Source organism: Sinohyriopsis cumingii, chromosome 5 (assembly GCF_028554795.1).
Source record: "Sinohyriopsis cumingii isolate HCF-2022 chromosome 5, ASM2855479v2, whole genome shotgun sequence".
Lineage (NCBI taxonomy): Eukaryota > Metazoa > Mollusca > Bivalvia > Unionida > Unionidae > Sinohyriopsis > Sinohyriopsis cumingii.
In genome coordinates, this window is record NC_142965.1 from 128,622,711 (window position 1) to 128,640,504 (window position 17,794).

The 17,794-nt window shown below is 34.3% G+C and overlaps 1 protein-coding gene across 1 annotated transcript; it reads left to right on the top strand.

Annotated features, from left to right (window-relative positions):
* Nucleotides 1-973: 973 nt before the first annotated feature.
* On the top strand, nt 974-16,114 carry LOC149800212 (heat shock 70 kDa protein 12A-like). Its single transcript, XM_089959786.1, has 5 exons — nt 974-1,096; nt 2,344-2,689; nt 10,034-10,252; nt 10,704-10,860; nt 13,114-16,114. The coding sequence occupies exons 2-5, from the start codon at nt 2,381-2,383 to the stop codon at nt 14,187-14,189; spliced, it is 1,761 nt and encodes a 586-aa protein (XP_089815912.1). The 5' UTR covers nt 974-1,096; nt 2,344-2,380; the 3' UTR covers nt 14,190-16,114.
* The last annotated feature ends 1,680 nt before the right edge of the window (nt 16,115-17,794 follow it).

Below are 17,794 nucleotides of genomic sequence, written 5' to 3' on the forward strand. Positions count from 1 at the left end.
GAATCGACAATACGTAACTATTTAGTAAGCGAAGTAAATCTATCTAAAACGATTAAACGAGAATAGTGTTACACACTGTAAACCCTAATTGCCACAATACAACATTTACATTGGATATGTTGTAATACACTAGGGTTGGAAAAATAAGTCCATACCCGTCCTTTAGATTGTGTTTGTTTTTCTCTCAATTATATTTAGCGTCTATACAAGGCTGTAGCGCTCCTTAATGTTTAATTCCCATAAGGGTGCGATCAACAGCGGTGGATGCTGGTGAGTTAGAAGGTCAATTGAACCTATGGATATTTTATTTACATTATCATTGCCTAATGTCGAATAATGTCTTACCAATGTTAAACTGATGAATATTTTGTATGTCTTCCACAAATGAAACTTAAGCACCAACCTTATATATTTTATACGCGTGATCGTACGTTTGTATGAGAGCATTCCTGCCATTTTCTTTCCTTTTGTCCCATCTATGAAAACGTGTAATTGAGGGAGTGGGTGATTGCATGTTTATGTGAATCTTCACGCCATGTATTGTGTGCAAGTGTGAATATTTCAACCCATTTCTCTATTCATATAGCACTTTAGTTTCGTTTGTATGTAGGTGTGAGTGTACAACTCATCTACTGCTGGTGTAATTTATGTACTCAAAACTAAAGCAAATTATGGCCACAAAGGGAAGCGTCATGTAAAGAGTTAATATAAATTCCACACCTACCCCTGAGTGTGATACTTATGTTAAACCGAAGCACTTATCTAAAATTCTACTTATACCACGTGTGTCATATTTCAAAACGGAGGCATACTGTTAATATCTCCATGTGTCCCAAGTGCCATTTATTTATTCCATGTGGTGTCATAAAATACCTATGCTAACCTGTCTTTAAATTATCACGATTATGATTCAACGAGGATGTAATAATACGCACAGACTTTTGGGATTGGCCTCATTTCACAGCAAACAAATGCATTCGAAACAGCGATTTGGATAAACTCATAGGAATTTATGATTATACGCACTTTATTTAGTCTACACGTTTAAGATTTGGACAGTAATGATCATACAACTGATTAACAATACAGTATAACGGTAGGTAGGTAAATTGCTATTGTCTTTGGTAAACACCTTGATGAATACATAAGTATATTTAAGTCAATGTTTTGTTGCAAACACGTTGATGAATACGTGTGTATATTTAAGTCAATATCTAGTTGTAAATACTTGATGAATACGTATGTATATTTATGTCAATGTCTTGTTTGTAAACATCTTGATGAATACGTATGCATATTTAAGTCAAGTGCATCGATCCATATGCAGAACTGATTGTAAGAATTTGTAATCGTTTCTTTAGAATGATTTACTTCTCCTCACGTGCATTCTACCTTTTTGTTCTTATTTCTCTTTTCCATTCCTGTTAACGCCAAACATCCTCTAATGTATGCTGTATATACACGGTGAAATATGAAATCTGTAGCTGCTATTATTTCACGTCTTTGAATGAAATTTCTTTAGAGAAAATAAATATATGTGTCTGCAAGTAAAGCAAGATAGTGTATGATGAAGTATTTAAATTAAAGTCTGACAAACAAGGTGTGGATCCAGGATGGAGATTGAGCAGTGCCCCACCCCAACTCCCTGGCATAAAATGAATCATTTCCTTCAGGGAGTTTTGACCTCTGGGCCCTACCAGGGGTTTCATCCCACTTTAACTTCTGGTACACACTCACCTTCTGGACCAGCCTCTGAAATCTGGAGAATGATCAGACAAATATCTCAAGAAGCACTTATAGTACAGGGCCTCGATACAAATGATATTACGTTGAATGGTCATGGGATATAGGAATTGTTGGGTTGGTGGTGGCAGTTGAAACACGTAACAATATAGAAGAAGGGAATATACGACTACTCATTCATCACTGAATGGGTACATCTTAAGTTATTTCAACAGAGAGCCAGTTCACTTTACGACATATTTGAGAAATGCTACACTTATCCGAGTGCATGAGCCCGAAAACCCAGCATATCCTCTGTTAGCATTCACTTCACAACTCATTTTATTGTTGTATGTTCAAAACAAGCATGCAGAATAAAATAAAGATGTGGACTATTTTCTAGTAATATAGAGTTAATATGTAAACAATAAGCGAACTCTTGCAAAGAAAAGTAATTTCCATATTAAAATCTGATGTAGGCTTTGGTCTAATATGCAATTTTACAAAGGGTAAACCTTGTCTTGAGATAAATGTGCCCACATGATGCTTCATTTTTTCCCCACGCATATTTTTCACTTTTGGTCATTGTAAGACATGTATTACTTTTTTCTCTATCTTCAGGTCTAACGAGATTTAACAAAATTCCCAAACAAATAAAATGGCAGTTGCCGACATTCACACTTCCAATAAATTGCTTGTAGTGAGCATCGATTTCGGAACAACGTACTCCGGCTACGCTTTTTCCTTTAAAGCTGAGTACGAGCAGGACCGAATGAAGATTTTTACCAAGCACTGGAAGCCTGATGGGTATGCGAAGACACCAACAGTTCTGCTTCTGGACCCCCAGCAGAGATTTGTGGCATTTGGATTTGATGCTGAAAACGAGTATGCAGAGTTGGCTGACGACAACGCTCATCACGGCTACTACTATTTCCACCACTTCAAAATGGCATTACATGACAACGCTGTGAGTATTGAAAAGAAAAATTATTAGCTGTATACATCCGCAAACTCATCATCACCCTTCCTCCCGTAACCAATCATGTTTCGAAATGAAAAATTGTTCAAAATGTTCTTTTTCAGAACCTATCTACAATCTAGACTACTTTCAGAACAGTCCTTATGAGTCTTTTCTTCAAGCAAATATATGCGCGATACAATTATTTTTCAAACGCGATACAATTTATGTTAAAGACAGGTCACTTCCAAAAGATTATTTAGAACATCTAATTTGATTTTCGTCTGCTTTTGTTTTTTTTTCTTCAGAAAAATACCACATATGAGGTTGGAGAAAATCAATAATCTCCGCCCTACTTTACATGGTGCAGACTGCTTCGATAAAATTATTCTTTTCTTATTGATTATTAAAAAAATTCCAGCTCTGGAATTTCCTCTAACATGTGTTATTCCTGCATCCTCAGCATTATTTACGTTTTTATCAATCATCGTCTGCTTTCGCCGCGTGTTATTGCTGCTTCTACCTTCCATGTTCGTCTTTCCTTAAAGCATTCCTTCCCAAAACTTATAAGACTCATGTGACAAGCGCGTCCATTGTAGTTGATAAGTCGTTAAAAGGATTAGTACCTAAACACTGAACCCCACATCGATCAATTCAGCTACTTTAGTTGCAGGGAAACCCAGGTGTTGTGAAATACAAAATGTCATGGATTACCCGAGTGACGTGGAGGTCTTTAATACATGACTTCTTTTGTCTAGATTTTGACATTGACTTTTTCATGCGATTTTTAAGGTTTTATATAGAGTCTTGTCTTTGATTTTCCATCTCTCGAGTTTAATGTGTGTGTGTGTGTGTGTGTACAATTGCATGTACCAAACTAATTTTAGTTCCTTTCATTCCCATAGCTATACACATGTGTAATAATCAATTCATTGGAACTCATTCATTTCCTATTTACACGTTCATCTTAAAATTATTGATGGTTCCCACCGACACATCTTCCACTATTAATAATTGTGATCACAACATGAGCTATTATTAATTTTCTACATTCAACCATCCATCCACATACTACGGTCCACTTTATAACAAAGACCATGCAATCAAAACTTGGTGTCAGCAGATAGTGATATAGAACTATCAGACATCTTTCTACTATTTCTACCACTTAGTCAGTTGTTAATTTAATTCATTAAATAAATGGGAAACTATACATTGCAATTGCTGCGAAAACAGAAAAACACAGAAGCGATGCAAAAATGCATTTTTTTTTTATATCGCAGATGTCAGCATTGTGAACATAAACACTGGAGTAACCGTTGATATTTGATGTCTTATTAACATGTATCTTACAGGTTAAATATATAAATGAAAGTGTATTGGGAAAATAAATTATATATCTATCGAAAAACGTTGCAAAATAAAGTACATCACATATAAGGAAACTGACCCTGATAAAGAAATCCTTTATACTGAGAGTGACAAGAATGCGTATATGAACCGTAAAATAAATAAGCTCGGCAGGAATTAACCAAATGAATAAAAAAGAATATAAACAAGACAGAAAGTGTGTTGCAGTTTGTTATATAATTGAAATGTAAAATTCCTCTGAAACTTGTTTTCACGCGCCCATATATTTACTATTGCGCGGCCAATTATATGTGTATAAGGCAAAGGGAGAAAATAAACTTACTTGTTCAATGTTTACACTGGTCAAGTACATATTTATAAAGCTGAAATTTTCTTGTCGGAATTATTTTGTGTCGGTGTATGTTTGCTAGTTTCTTGTATTATTGTTCTGTAGAGTGTTTACGCTTATGTGCGATCAATAGTGTAAGTATTTGAAATGAATTTATCAATGATTGGAAGGAGCTATAGTTAACAAAATATTGTTGTATGTACACGTACGAAAAGTAGATTGAAATGCCCCCAAAATGGTATTATGGTGGTTTTTCATATCATGCTCTGTACAGAGTAATTACGTTTTAAGCATTTATGGCAGGTGATTGTTTATCTATATTTGAATATCATCCGAACATAGAAACAAATTAGTGATCCAAGCTGATAAGCATCAACGTGTTCTCGAATGTGGTTTTTAAAACTAGAAACAATCTAACCAGAATAGATAGACAACAACTGGAACATAGTTTCACACAAAGGCAACAGACAACCTTACCAGAGGAAATAAAGATGTAAACAACAGATATGAACTGAACATTAGAGCAGCAGGTGCGAGATGTATGAACAATGATAGACATATTTTATGAATGAATTGAATGGCAACAAATTCCCGATTAACTGTGTACATTTATGGAATAATGAGAAATTAACTGATTCGATAAAGACTATGAAAACGAGATGTAATGAAACGATTGTAATTATATATTTATATATATATATATATATATATATATATATATATATATATATATATATATATATATATATATATATATATATATATATATATATATATATATATATATATATGTGTGTGTGTGCGTGTGTGTGTATGTGTGTGTGTGACAAAGATGTATAGGTCCTACAGAAAGACATTAGCAAAGAAATAGCGGTAAATCAAAGACGTTACAAAATATGTTGCTTGGTGCTGAAAGTTTGAAAATACAAAGACGTGAATATAAATTAGAATCAGAGAGATAAGTTAAAGAATAATAGAAAAGATAAATACACACGCTATCTTAAGTCTTGGTGAGAGGCTTAAACAGCTGTTTAAAGGTAAGGCTGCAACCATTGCAACAGTTACAGGAATGGTTGCTGTAACTCTTGCATTGATCATTGCAAACCATGTTATGAAAGTAATTTGAACGCATGTAGTCCAACTCTTTTTCCCAGCTCAATCCTTCACAGACAAAATCATTTACAAAATTAACCAATGTTTGAAACATATTGCAGAGACTTGGTATTTGAAGTAGTTGATAAAGTAAAAGGACCCATTCCTGGTATTATTGACCGTATTGATAGCTGTATTAAGATTGCCCCATTGTTGGATGATCATGTAACGCTACTTAGGGTAGCATTAGTTAGGTTTTATTTGAAAGCTCTTAAGAGCTGTATTATGTATATTTTTTAAAAATTGTTTGTTTGTTATTTTTTTTTAAATTTTTTTTTTATTTCATTACATGCTATTGTAATGTAAGATTGTATGCTGGACTTGACCTTGTGCAAAATGGAGTTCATTTCTGCTTGACTTGATTGACTTTTCATTTCATTTTAAGTAAACAACTAATACATAACTAAATTATCCTCTCTGTGTATGGGCTTAATATCAGGATCTTTATTAATAGAAGAAGTAAATATGTTTATTTGGGTCATTATTTTGGAATTTACTAATTGAATTTTATACGTTATTTTTTGATTTGGTAAGCATCAGGATCATTCTAAAAGGTTATCTTCCATAAGGTAATTTTTAATAAACAGAAAATGCTAATTGTGACCTGATCTCAAGTAGAGAACTATATAATCTTGTAACTTGGTCATTCGCGCTTTAACATATAATACCTTCAAATCGTATATTATATGTTATGACCAGTAGTTTTGGGCTGTAATTTTCTTCTTAAACTTTTTGAATTCAAGTGCTTATTTTCTCTGGAAAAGCAAAAGTTCTCTGATAAAATTGTTGGATAGGGACATTCACTGGAATTTATAGTATATTCAACACCTGGAATTATATTTCTGTAATTCAACAAAAGACTGTTGACACATCAACACGTTAATAACTACCACAGACACGTCATCGACTTCTGTTGCGATTTTTTTAGGGGTTTTTACTGAATTTTATTCAGGACAATAAATTACCAGGACCTGTGTCTGTAGTTCTTGGTTTATTTTCGGATTAAATTCGCAATACTGTAAGTTCATTTATCTCATTTTCACTTTGTACTCTAGGGAAATAAATTATTTGTTAAATTTTACAAAGCTTGGTGTCTTTCACACTTTTCTGTTACTTATTATAAGTGCATAGACTCATAACAGGTGAAGACCTCTACTAAACGAGCTCAAACTTAATATACTTTCCCAGGTATAGCTTTCTGTTTACCGAATTATAAAGAGGCCTCCTTATGTAACAACCCACCGCAGTCCAGCTCCTTTTACAATCATAATCATTATAAGCGAATGATTACTTTTCTCTAGACCTTTATTCTCGTTTAGATCTCGTTTATATGATTTTAACATGAGATGTTGGACTTAGAAGACCAAATCACCACTCTTTACCTGTTTGTCTGCATAAATCTGGCTGAGATTCTGATCTTCTGCCTGATTGTTAACCTTTGAATGAATTGTTACACTTTGTTGATCATCTCCTGGAAGAAATTGTTTGTTTACATCGGTTTCTATGACATTTAGTCCTAAAGTGAAGTTATTTGATGATTTTTTTTAAATTTGTTATAGTACCCCTTATTATCACTAAATTGATAACCATATCGTAGGTTAGAGAAATATATCGTCATCCACCAACGGTATAATCCAATATAGCATTTTAATATGTGTTATTATTGAAGTATACCAATTATATTTTCATCTGGATCATGACTATGAGTAACAGATTTTTAAAGCATACATTAACTCTATTTAGCTTATCTTATATAGTAACTTCATATTGCATTATACTTATGTTAGTAACCTGAGCACTCGGTTTTGATATCACAGATGAATTAATACTTTTGAATTAGTTAACATGTACTTTTTTCCCTTTTTGTTTCGTTGGTATCCTGTGGAAAGAAATATTTCCAATCTATTGATCTTCTGGACCTGTATATTCCATAACGTATTAATAATTATCAGTTACGGATTGTGCTAAATTATATTTGTATTATAGTTCATTCAGATAGCCATAGCTAGTATAGTAATCGTCATCATCCAAGTCAGTAGAGTCAGGATTAGTGTTAGGATTAGAGCCATATTTTGAATTAGGATTAGAGTCAATATTACAGTTCAGATTAGAGTCAGAGTGTGTATTAGGATTAGAGTTAGGATTATAGTCAGATTTCGAAATAGGATTAGAGTCAGGATTAGAGTTAGGATTAAAGTCAAATTGTGTACTAGGATCTGAGTCAGGATTAGAGTTAGGATTATAGTCAGATTTCGAAATAGGATTTGAGTCAGCATTGCAGTTAGCATTGCTAGACGAGTTATTATTAGGATTAAGGTCAATAGAGCTACTATTACAACTATTATTACCACTTTTTCGACATGTCTATTTTAGTTTACTCATACTGTTGCGATGAGTTCTTTATCACGATATATACATTTAATCTTTCTGCATTTTGATACTTTGTTAGGCATAGTTACTTTGGACACACCCTTAGTTACATGTCATAAATAATATTTGACGGAGTAATTCATCCGGCATTTACAGCAAAACATTGACTACCATTTCACTTAATGTATTAGCCATCTTTTCAGTTAATATAACAGTCACTTTTCCGGGTAATAATTTATTTGTCTTTTAAGTCCATTGGCCTATCCATTTCTGTTGAGCGCATCATTTTCAATAATCTTTAAATCTCCATGCTTTGTGATGTATCGAGTGGAAGATACACATGACAGTGACGGTTTGAATACCGAGGATAGTTTAAATATTCTAGACAGTTCTGGTAGTGAACAGTATACAAGAAAGCAACAAAGATGCCAGTTCATCCCTATGGTAATATCTCCATAGCATCTCGTACTTATTTTAGTTTATCGCGATTTGCCTGCACTAGCATAAAGTCGTTGTAGCTAATGTTTGAAGATAGATATCCTTGTCTTCCTTCTACAGATGAAGTTGAATCCTGATGAAACTGGCACCACATCTTCTTTATCTTAGAAGGAATTCATAAGTCCTAATACGTATGTGCAGTGGACGAATAAAAAGTCTGTTAAACACGATTTTAACATAGATGATGCATAATATAAATTAGTTAAACTTCATGTACAACTTCAAGAAAGAATATTGTTTTACCAAGAATTAGACACAGAACAAATTCAGCCTTCTCAGCAGGATACAACGCTTCAGATGTTTACACCTAATTGTATACCCTCCAAGAACAGTGGAATAATTTTCTCATTTTCTCAAGTCTTTAAAAAATGAAAAACATGGTAAACCTCCAAGCACAATCTTGTAAGGAACCTACTGTTCAACAAAAGCAATCAATAATATTTCCTGATTAAAATAGAAGCAGAACATTTCTGTGAAGAAACAAAAACAACGAATTAGGTAGTGAACTATACAAAGAAACACTGAGTTAAGGGAATTAATACGTGACCCAGAGAAAGCTTTAAATAAGAAGCAATCACCTTATAAAACTACATATAACGATGACGGAACTGTTCAAACACTATTTACCCTGCAAGAGAATTAAATGGAACTGTTCAAAGATTATTTACCCCGCAAGAGAATTAAATGGAACTGTTAAAAGATTATTTACTCTGCAAGAGAATTAAATGGAACAGTTCAAAGATTATTTACCCCGCAAGAGAATTAAATGGTTGTTTAAATGCAGGGGAAGAAGCCAAGTCAGCAATGGAACATATAAAATCTGATGTTGAAACGTTACTCGATACTTGCAGCTATAGTTATGATGACATCAATTCAGTTGCACGATTTAATTTACGTTAAAATATAGTCCAGCTCCTACAAATTCTTGTCATGATTATAAACCATTGTTGTTTTGTTTCATGATCATTGTGTATTTGTTTCATGATCTGTGTTCTTTTAAAATCATGTGTACTTGCTATTACCTGATTAGCACACATTTTGTCCATCTTGTGTAGTCAGTTCATGCTCTCGCTTTCTTTTATTCCGCTACCCATATTTTAACGAATTGTTACAGGCTGCCGGAGTCAAAATGTACAAAAGTTAATTCCATGTTTAAAGGTATTATCGTCTATTTTCAGGCTCTTGTTTTAAACTAATACTACCCATTTTCAGGTTCTTATTTTAAGCAAATATACTACCTATTTTCAATGCCATATCACTCGGCAATAAGAAATATGTATTCACCAGCGAAAAACATAGTTTAAAATATTGTTAAATCTGAAATGTACTGATCAAATCTTATCATGATGTTTTATCCTAGTCATACCGTTTTTACATATAAAAAATTGACTGTGTAGTGCATACTGGGAATTGGATGTGCAATAAATGTACATTTTTAATTTTGAACATCTAAAATACATAAAATATAAGCCGTGATTTGGTCACGAATCTCATTTATTCTTTAGTCAGGAGTGTTCTGTTTCAGAAATAAATAACTTTCACCTATTTTTCTCATCATTTTGTATCGTTAAGTTTCTCCAGTATTCATCAGTACCTGGCCAACAAAGTCAGAATACTTTACTCTGTCTCTACAGAACCTAAGTCGGAAGGAAGACATTGAGGACGACCAAGGGAAACATCTGCGTGCTAGTGTAGTATTCATGCACTCAATACGTTACCTGAAGGAGATGGCTGAGAGGGACTTAAAGGACCGAGGTATACAGATAACAGAAAACGAGATCAGATGGATCCTTACTGTTCCCGCCATATGGAATGATGCTGCTAAACAATTCATGAGAGAAGCCGCTGCTGATGTAAGCAATGGGGAAGCGGAATGGTGCTGAGATCATTTCTATTCCTGATAGTGTGCAGTTGCTTCAAGAGATTATTTAGTCCAACAGATTTTCGTTTACAAGCAAAACGTTTTAGCTTACGAATGTTCATATTTAAATGTGTCTTAGTTCGTATCGATGCATTTATGATATTACCATTTACGTTTCATATGTGTTAAACATACTGAGGTTACCAATGTTATGGTCTGTCATTAGGTCATTTATCCGCAAACAAAAGTATAAATTCAGTGACTTGGCCCTACTGCTTAGAGACAAAGTCCTGATTAAATCCTCGGTACTCTATTTCATTGTAACTGATTGTTACTGTCCATTTATGAGACTAGTGGGACGCTTTATTTACGATTGATGGTAGTCCATAAAAGGGTACGAAATTATGAATACATGGTGTAATTATGTAATAACTGTCTTTCAGGCAGGAATAACAAACAAGGGATTGAGACTGGCTTTAGAACCTGAATCAGCCAGCATTTACTGCAAGGAATTGATCGTCAATCGCGAAGAAAACTCCCAGAGTTCGGAGCTCACCGCCCTTCGTGAGGGAAGCAAGTTCATGGTGGTGGATATGGGTGGTAAAGAGAGAGAGAGAGAGAGAGAGAGAGTTGAACTTTAGGAGGCATGCTATATGAGACTAAAATGAAGCAGCAAGCAAAGGATAATGTATCTGAGGAAATGCTACGAGCCATAAAATTTACATAGTGGCTTCCTTTTGTGATATTTGTGATATTAAGAACTTCCCTAGGATAGGTGATCAACATTTGTATCTTTCTGCAATCATTGTAGTATTCTAAAAAGGACCTAAATCTTTTACGACATTTGAAGTCTTGCGTGTTCGAAATCGATGACGGTTTTCGAGTTTTCATTTGTAATAATATTATATTAATATATATGTGTACAAAGGTGCATGTGTATGTGTGTGATTTGGATTTTTAACGTAGCTTTAACAACTGTTCAGTCATATCGATACGATGTCTGCAATGTGGCAGTTTTTAGTGATGTCGAGCACTGGGGCATCATGTCGCAGACATGTAGTGTGATGTCGCACCCAGTCACATTATCCTGACACCAGGCCGACCAGTCCTAACGCTATATAAAGGTGCAACATATCGTGATAATTGGCACTGTTGACGTATGATGTACTGTTTAAGAACGTAACACTGTTAAAGAATGTAACACTGTTAAAGAATGATGCTTTCTTTAACAACGGGGCACTGTTGACGTATGATGTACTGTTTAAGACTGTGACACAGTTTAAGAATGGATTGCTGTTGAAGAATGATATACTGTTTATAAATGGGGCACTGTTGAAAAACCATGTACTTTTAAGAATTTAGTACTGTTTAAGAATTGTGCACTGTTGAGGAATGATGTACACTTTAAGAATGGGGTACTGTCTAAAAATGATGTACTGTTGAGGAATGGGGTACTGTCTAAAAATGATGTACTGTTGAGGAATGGGGTACTGTCTAAAAATGATGTGCTGTTTAGGAATGGCACAGTGATTAAGAATGGGGTCCTGTTGCAGAATGAATGGGGAACTGTTGAAAAGTCGTATAAGAATGGGAAACTGTTTAAAAATGGGGCACTGTTGAAAAATGATGTACTGTTTAAGAATGGGGCATTGTTGGAGAATAATGTTGTTTATTAGAATGGGGCACTGTTTAAGATTGGAGTACTGTTTGAGAATGGGGTACTGTTTAAGAATGGAATACTGTTTGAGAATGGAGCACTTTTTAAGATTGGAGTAATGTTTAAAATTACGTCGTTGAAGATCGTGTCTTAAGCATTTTCACATCCGACTGTTTTCTCTGCACAACTCTAAGACTTCTGTTTTTGTTCACGAGGCTTCAGTTGTAAGAAATAGTAAGCATTGTCAGGCTGTTATGTTTTACAACTCTGTACTTGTTTCAAAACGTATCTACCGGGAGCTGTGATGCCATTCAGATCTAAATGTTTTTCTAGTGATATTGGCAGACATCTGTAATGTCTAAACGTTAAAGTTTTATAAAAACGTATTGACATTGAGCTGTAATGTCTTGCTGATCCAAACATTTTTTAAAAAATTATTGTCAGGGAGCAGAAATGTCCTAAAAATCTTTACAGATCTAAACCTTTTTCAAAAGGTATTGTTCTACACAAAAGTCAATATAGTTTTGCTTATGAAAATTTAATAATTACATTTGTCCTATTGAACAGTGTCACCTACCTACTGAAGCGTGTGATTGAAGAATGAAACATATTTTAAAAAATATCGACGCTTTAAGTTTCCCTCTCTTAGTCTGGAAAACAAGTTCAGTTATGGCACGCAAAGGCTTCCATCCATACACCAACCTCGATACCAACCCTTTACTGCGCACACAACCTCGAACATGCATAGAGCACAGTAGTAGATATTCATTGACTCGAATAGCAAACAAACTCGAATGGCGTTTCAGTACCTCTTATCTAAGTAAATGTTCACCTTGAATTTCTCTGCTAGAAATCAAGGCATATAAAGGTTGATATAGAAAGTTATAAATACATATCAGAGTGGAATGTGCAATCCCTACATGATAACGCTTAGCAATATGAGGTGAAATTATACAAGAACATTAATTATTGTACATATCAGAGGATTTTTAATTTGCTCTTTGTTGATATCGAAACAGGCCTTTCTGGTTACGGCATCCAATTCTTACAGTTATCATACATTCATTTTTATCTTCTCCATTCGCAAAAGCAGAAAATTATATTGCATTACAAAGTATTGTGTCAAAACCATTTGTAAATGCAGATATTTCGTGATCGTAAGACACAGCTACAATGATCATTACTAATATTTATAGGTGGAACTGTTGATGTCACTGTGCGGCAGGTAGTCGAAGGAAGAAAGTTGAAAGAACTGCATGTAGCGACTGGAGGGCCTTGGGGTGGATCGAAGGTAAACGACAATTTCATGGCCTTCATGGGAAAACTCCTTAGCCAGGAGGTGTGGGATAAATTCTGTTCAGAGCACGTGTCAGACAGGCTAGAAATTGAGAGAGATTTTGAGAAAAAGAAGCGTTATATAGAACTTGGCTCCGATAACAGAATCTTGATCAAGCTTCCATTGGCAGTTAGAGACATTTTCAAGGAATTAACTGAGAAGGATCTGAATAATGTTATGGCTATAGAAGGCGGGTTCCAAGGTAAGGTAGAGATAAAGAGGGACAAATTAAAACTAGATCCCAAACTTGTTCAGTCCTTCTTTGACGATTCTCTGAAAAGCATTGTTAAACATCTAAAGAAGCTCCTTAAGGCTACTGATATTGACACATTCTTTTTGGTCGGTGGATTCGCTGAATCACCGTTGGTCTGTGAGACGATTCGACAAACATTTCCAGGCAAACGAATAGTTTCTCACGATGATGCTGGACTTTGTGTCCTTAAGGGAGCCGTATTGTATGGACATGATCCTAGTATTGTTACAGCCCGTGTTTGCAAATGTACGTATGGAACCGAGGCCATGCGTTACTTCATAGAGGGATATGATCTTGAAGACCAGAAAGTCATAATTGATGGCCAGCCTTTCTGCAAAGTCTTTGTGAAACACGCAGAAATGGGCCAGACCGTGTCTATTGAAGAGACATCGAAGTGCGAATTGGAGGCAGTGAGGGCAACAATGACAGTTATGACTATTCCGGTGCTTGTTTCAGAGGAAAAAAATCCCGTTTACACATCAGATCCTTCTTGTCGAAAACTTGGACAGGTAAAAGTGGACATGCCGGACATATCCGGTGGAATCAACCGCAAGGTGATCGTCAGCATTACATTTGGAGAATCGGAACTGATGCTTGAAGCCATCAATGCTAAGTCAGGAGAGAAAGTGTCTGCCAGCTTTGATTTACTTGGTGAAAAAGGCCCAGGAAACAGAAATAGCTGAGATACAATATATTTAAAGGAGGTTTTTATTACAAATGATGCAGTATGGTCTGGCAACATAATATACGTGGATTGTACATGGTTTTTTTTTGGTATTAACGTTGGCCAAATGCCGTGGAATCGTTAAAACATAAGTCCGAAAAGATTAGCACCACAAACGCCCATCCCCAGTATTGAATGAACTCTTTTTCTTGTTTAAAATTAAAAACGTGTAAACTTTGAAATCTTCAGACGCAATGTCAAGTTTCAGTCCTTTCGTTGTCTTGATTTGAAATTTTCCATTGGCGGCGCTACTAATTAGCAGATAAAATACAATCGTTTTTTATGAGCGCCTCGCAGAAGAACCACTTTCGGAGATCCATTAAAAGATAACCACTGATGCGAGTCTTTTAGCAGAATATCTGTCATTTTCGAGACGAAAAGCAACTACCAGTTGTTCGGCAGATATATACGTTAAATGACGCTAATTCTGCACATTAGTTAGGGAGGGTGACACACACACACGAGACTTTAGATTAATTATTGTGAAGCCGAGGGGAAAATCCCTTTTCCGTAAATCGTTATTTCTCTCGCAACTATTTAGCATGATGTATTCGTGCAGGACAACACGTCTGATTTCAATTCTCAGAAAAATTATCTTTTCTGCGGCTAGAGAACGTAACAAAATTGCATGTTTTGATTGTATATAAATTCGATCTGGAATAACAATCATTTGTTCTGGTTGCACATAGAAAAGAAGATAAATATAACAAGAGTCCAGGACATCATTGCTACTTTAAATACGATGTTGATACATGGATACGGACCCACACACCATCGAACATTGCATTTTTATTGAAGTATAGGTTTGTATTACCTGATAAAATTTAAAGAGAAATATTTTTCCAAGTCATTTGACATTATAATAATATTGTGATATGGTAATATATAGTTCGAAAGTTTAAATCATTTGTCTCTTTTATTTTTGCATCTTTAGTTCACCTTTCTTGCAAATATAAATGTCAAATAATTTGAAAACGCTAAAGTTGAAAAGAAAGCGAATGTTGCCATGGTTACAAGTTTCATAATAGTTTATTTTAAATGAAATTGTAATGCATATAAAGCAAATAGAATAGATTATTTTAATATGTAACCAGACAGTGAAGAGCAGAAATATACCCTTTTAATTCATTATTTTGTTAAATATATAAAAAGTATTTTGAAAGTTCAGTACAGTAGCTGCTTTTACAGTTATATCATTGTACTTGGATTGTATTTATTTTGTATTGTACGAGAGAGAGAGAGAGAGAGAGAGAGAGAGAGAGAGCCCTAACAAATATCTTATCTATACAAAATTGACGTAATGTTTATAAATAGAAAATTAACAGTATTTCTTTCGAAGGACCGGTGATAGATTTGGGAGGTCCCATTTCTGCTTCGATCCTGTTTAATGAAGTTTGATAAAACCTATGATTTGTTTTAAATATGTCATGTCGATCATACAGAATCGACCAAAACACATGAATGAAAGTTAGATTATTTGAATATGTAACCAGACATTGACCAGTAGAAATATACCATCTTAATTCTTTGCTTTACTAAAGAAAAGATACATCTATAAAAATATTTTAAAAGCTCAGTACAGAAGCAGCTTTTCAAATAATATCATTGTACTTGGATTCTATATATGTTGTATTGTATAAAGAGAGGGAGAGAGATAAAATTAACACATATATGTTAAAAAGTTGACGAAAGTTGGGAAATATAAATTTAACTAATTTTTTTCTAAGAATTGGGAACAACTTTGAGAGGCTTCCATTTCTGTTTCGATCCTGTTTAAGTTATTTTGATCAAAACATTGACTTTTGAAAAATGTCATGCCGACGATACAGCATCAATGTAAGGAATCTATTTTATCAAATTTGCACTTGTAAATAATTATGTTTTCTAAATAAATGTATTTCAAAGTTAACCAGTTCCTTCGTATTTTTACGCACACCAAAGAAGATATTAAATACATTTATATAAAAATCAACATACTTTTCTTTGCGTAAAAACCTAGAGCTCCCAAAAAAATATTTTTCATACATGCATCCCAAAACATGTTTGGTATTGGCATTAAATCGAATTATTTAAATCCTTTGGTTGCTGCAAATGTAATTAAAAAGGTAATTTTCCCTTCAATGTTTTTTGGAAGTGAATTATGGTGTAACATTTCAAAAAGTGACCTCGCTTTATTGGATAAAACTCTGAAGTATTTTGCCATACAGTCACAAGGATTTCCAACACATGCAAGATCAGACATCGCCCTGGGAATGCTAGGATGGACATGAGCGCAGTCCGAAATTGATAGAAAAAAATTGATGTTTGTACACAGATTGTGTTTGATGCCTAACAATGTACATACTAAACGTGTGTTTAACGTTGCGTTATTTCACTTCATTTTGAGCGGATGCATGTCAAGCTTCGGGTTAATTTCAAATTTATATAATACCTCAAAGAAGCTTGACTTGCTCGGGTATCTAACTGATTATTTGTATCATTCTGAAATTCCAGATAAACAAAATTGGAAAGAAATTGTAAGGTCAAAAAGTGTTGGTCTTGAAAATAGCCTCTGGAGAGTTCGTATGTCTAATCAAGCAGATTTTGATAGATTCTCTTCGATACACGAATACTTACGATCTGCCTCAGTGTGACAGTCGGCTAAAACAAAACAAAACACTAAGGTATTTACATATGTAGCTAAACTATAGGGCTGATGTTCCTCAAACACAGCTTGATATGTGTATTAGATGTGGGAATGTTTATACAGACTTGATAATTCATTGTTGTGTTAGTTGTCCTTATATGTCGAGTTTTAGAAACTCTTTCTGGGATTTCCTTACTGATAAATTTCGACTGAGCCTGCACATTACGTTTTTGAATACAGAAGATGAGCTGCAACTATAATATCTTCTGGGTAAAAGGTTACCATCAGGTGTAATCGACAAAGAAAACTCCAAGCTATTCGTCCTGTATGCAGCATACTTTGTCGTGCAGTGTGCAGCATTCTTCTGCAAATAAGGTACTGAAACTTGCAACTTATGCAGTTGACGAACACTTTGTTGACTGATATAGTGTAAGAATTTGTATTCTAATATAACAAAATTTTTTTTAATACTTATTGATTGTATTCAGATGATTTATTCTTATATCATGTAATCTTCCATTCAAGGAAATAAAGATGATGATATATATATAAATCAAGTACGAAGGACTTTATATTAACTTTGTGAGTGATTAGGCAAAATTTACACATCGATAAATACCCAACCATGATCATTTATTCCTTATAATTCCAATATACTTTTCTTCTGTCATCAGATCAGCAGATTTCGTTAACAAAACATTCACTTTAATGCAGATCAAAGTGTTCTTTCATTAGCATCTTAACAGTGGCATAATAACATTCGTTGTTGTTACTTTCTACGCATTTCGATAATTCAAAAGCAAAATCATATCCATTTTTAGTTAGATCCCTTGCTTGACATACAACCCTAACCTTTAATAACAGCTGCTGGAACATTTTGTCTAGGCGAAAGCAAAAATTTCCGAAGATTGGCTTCTAAAGCCTGCCACATGCCTTCT

Coding starts and splice junctions, on each gene's coding strand:
- LOC149800212 (XM_089959786.1), top strand. CDS start 2,381: ATGGCAGTTGCCGACATTCACACTTCCAATAAATTGCTTGTAGTGAGC. Junction 2,690..10,033: donor TGGCATTACATGACAACGCT/GTGAGTATTGAA, acceptor CTGTCTCTACAG/AACCTAAGTCGGAAGGAAGA. Junction 10,253..10,703: donor TGAGAGAAGCCGCTGCTGAT/GTAAGCAATGGG, acceptor ACTGTCTTTCAG/GCAGGAATAACAAACAAGGG.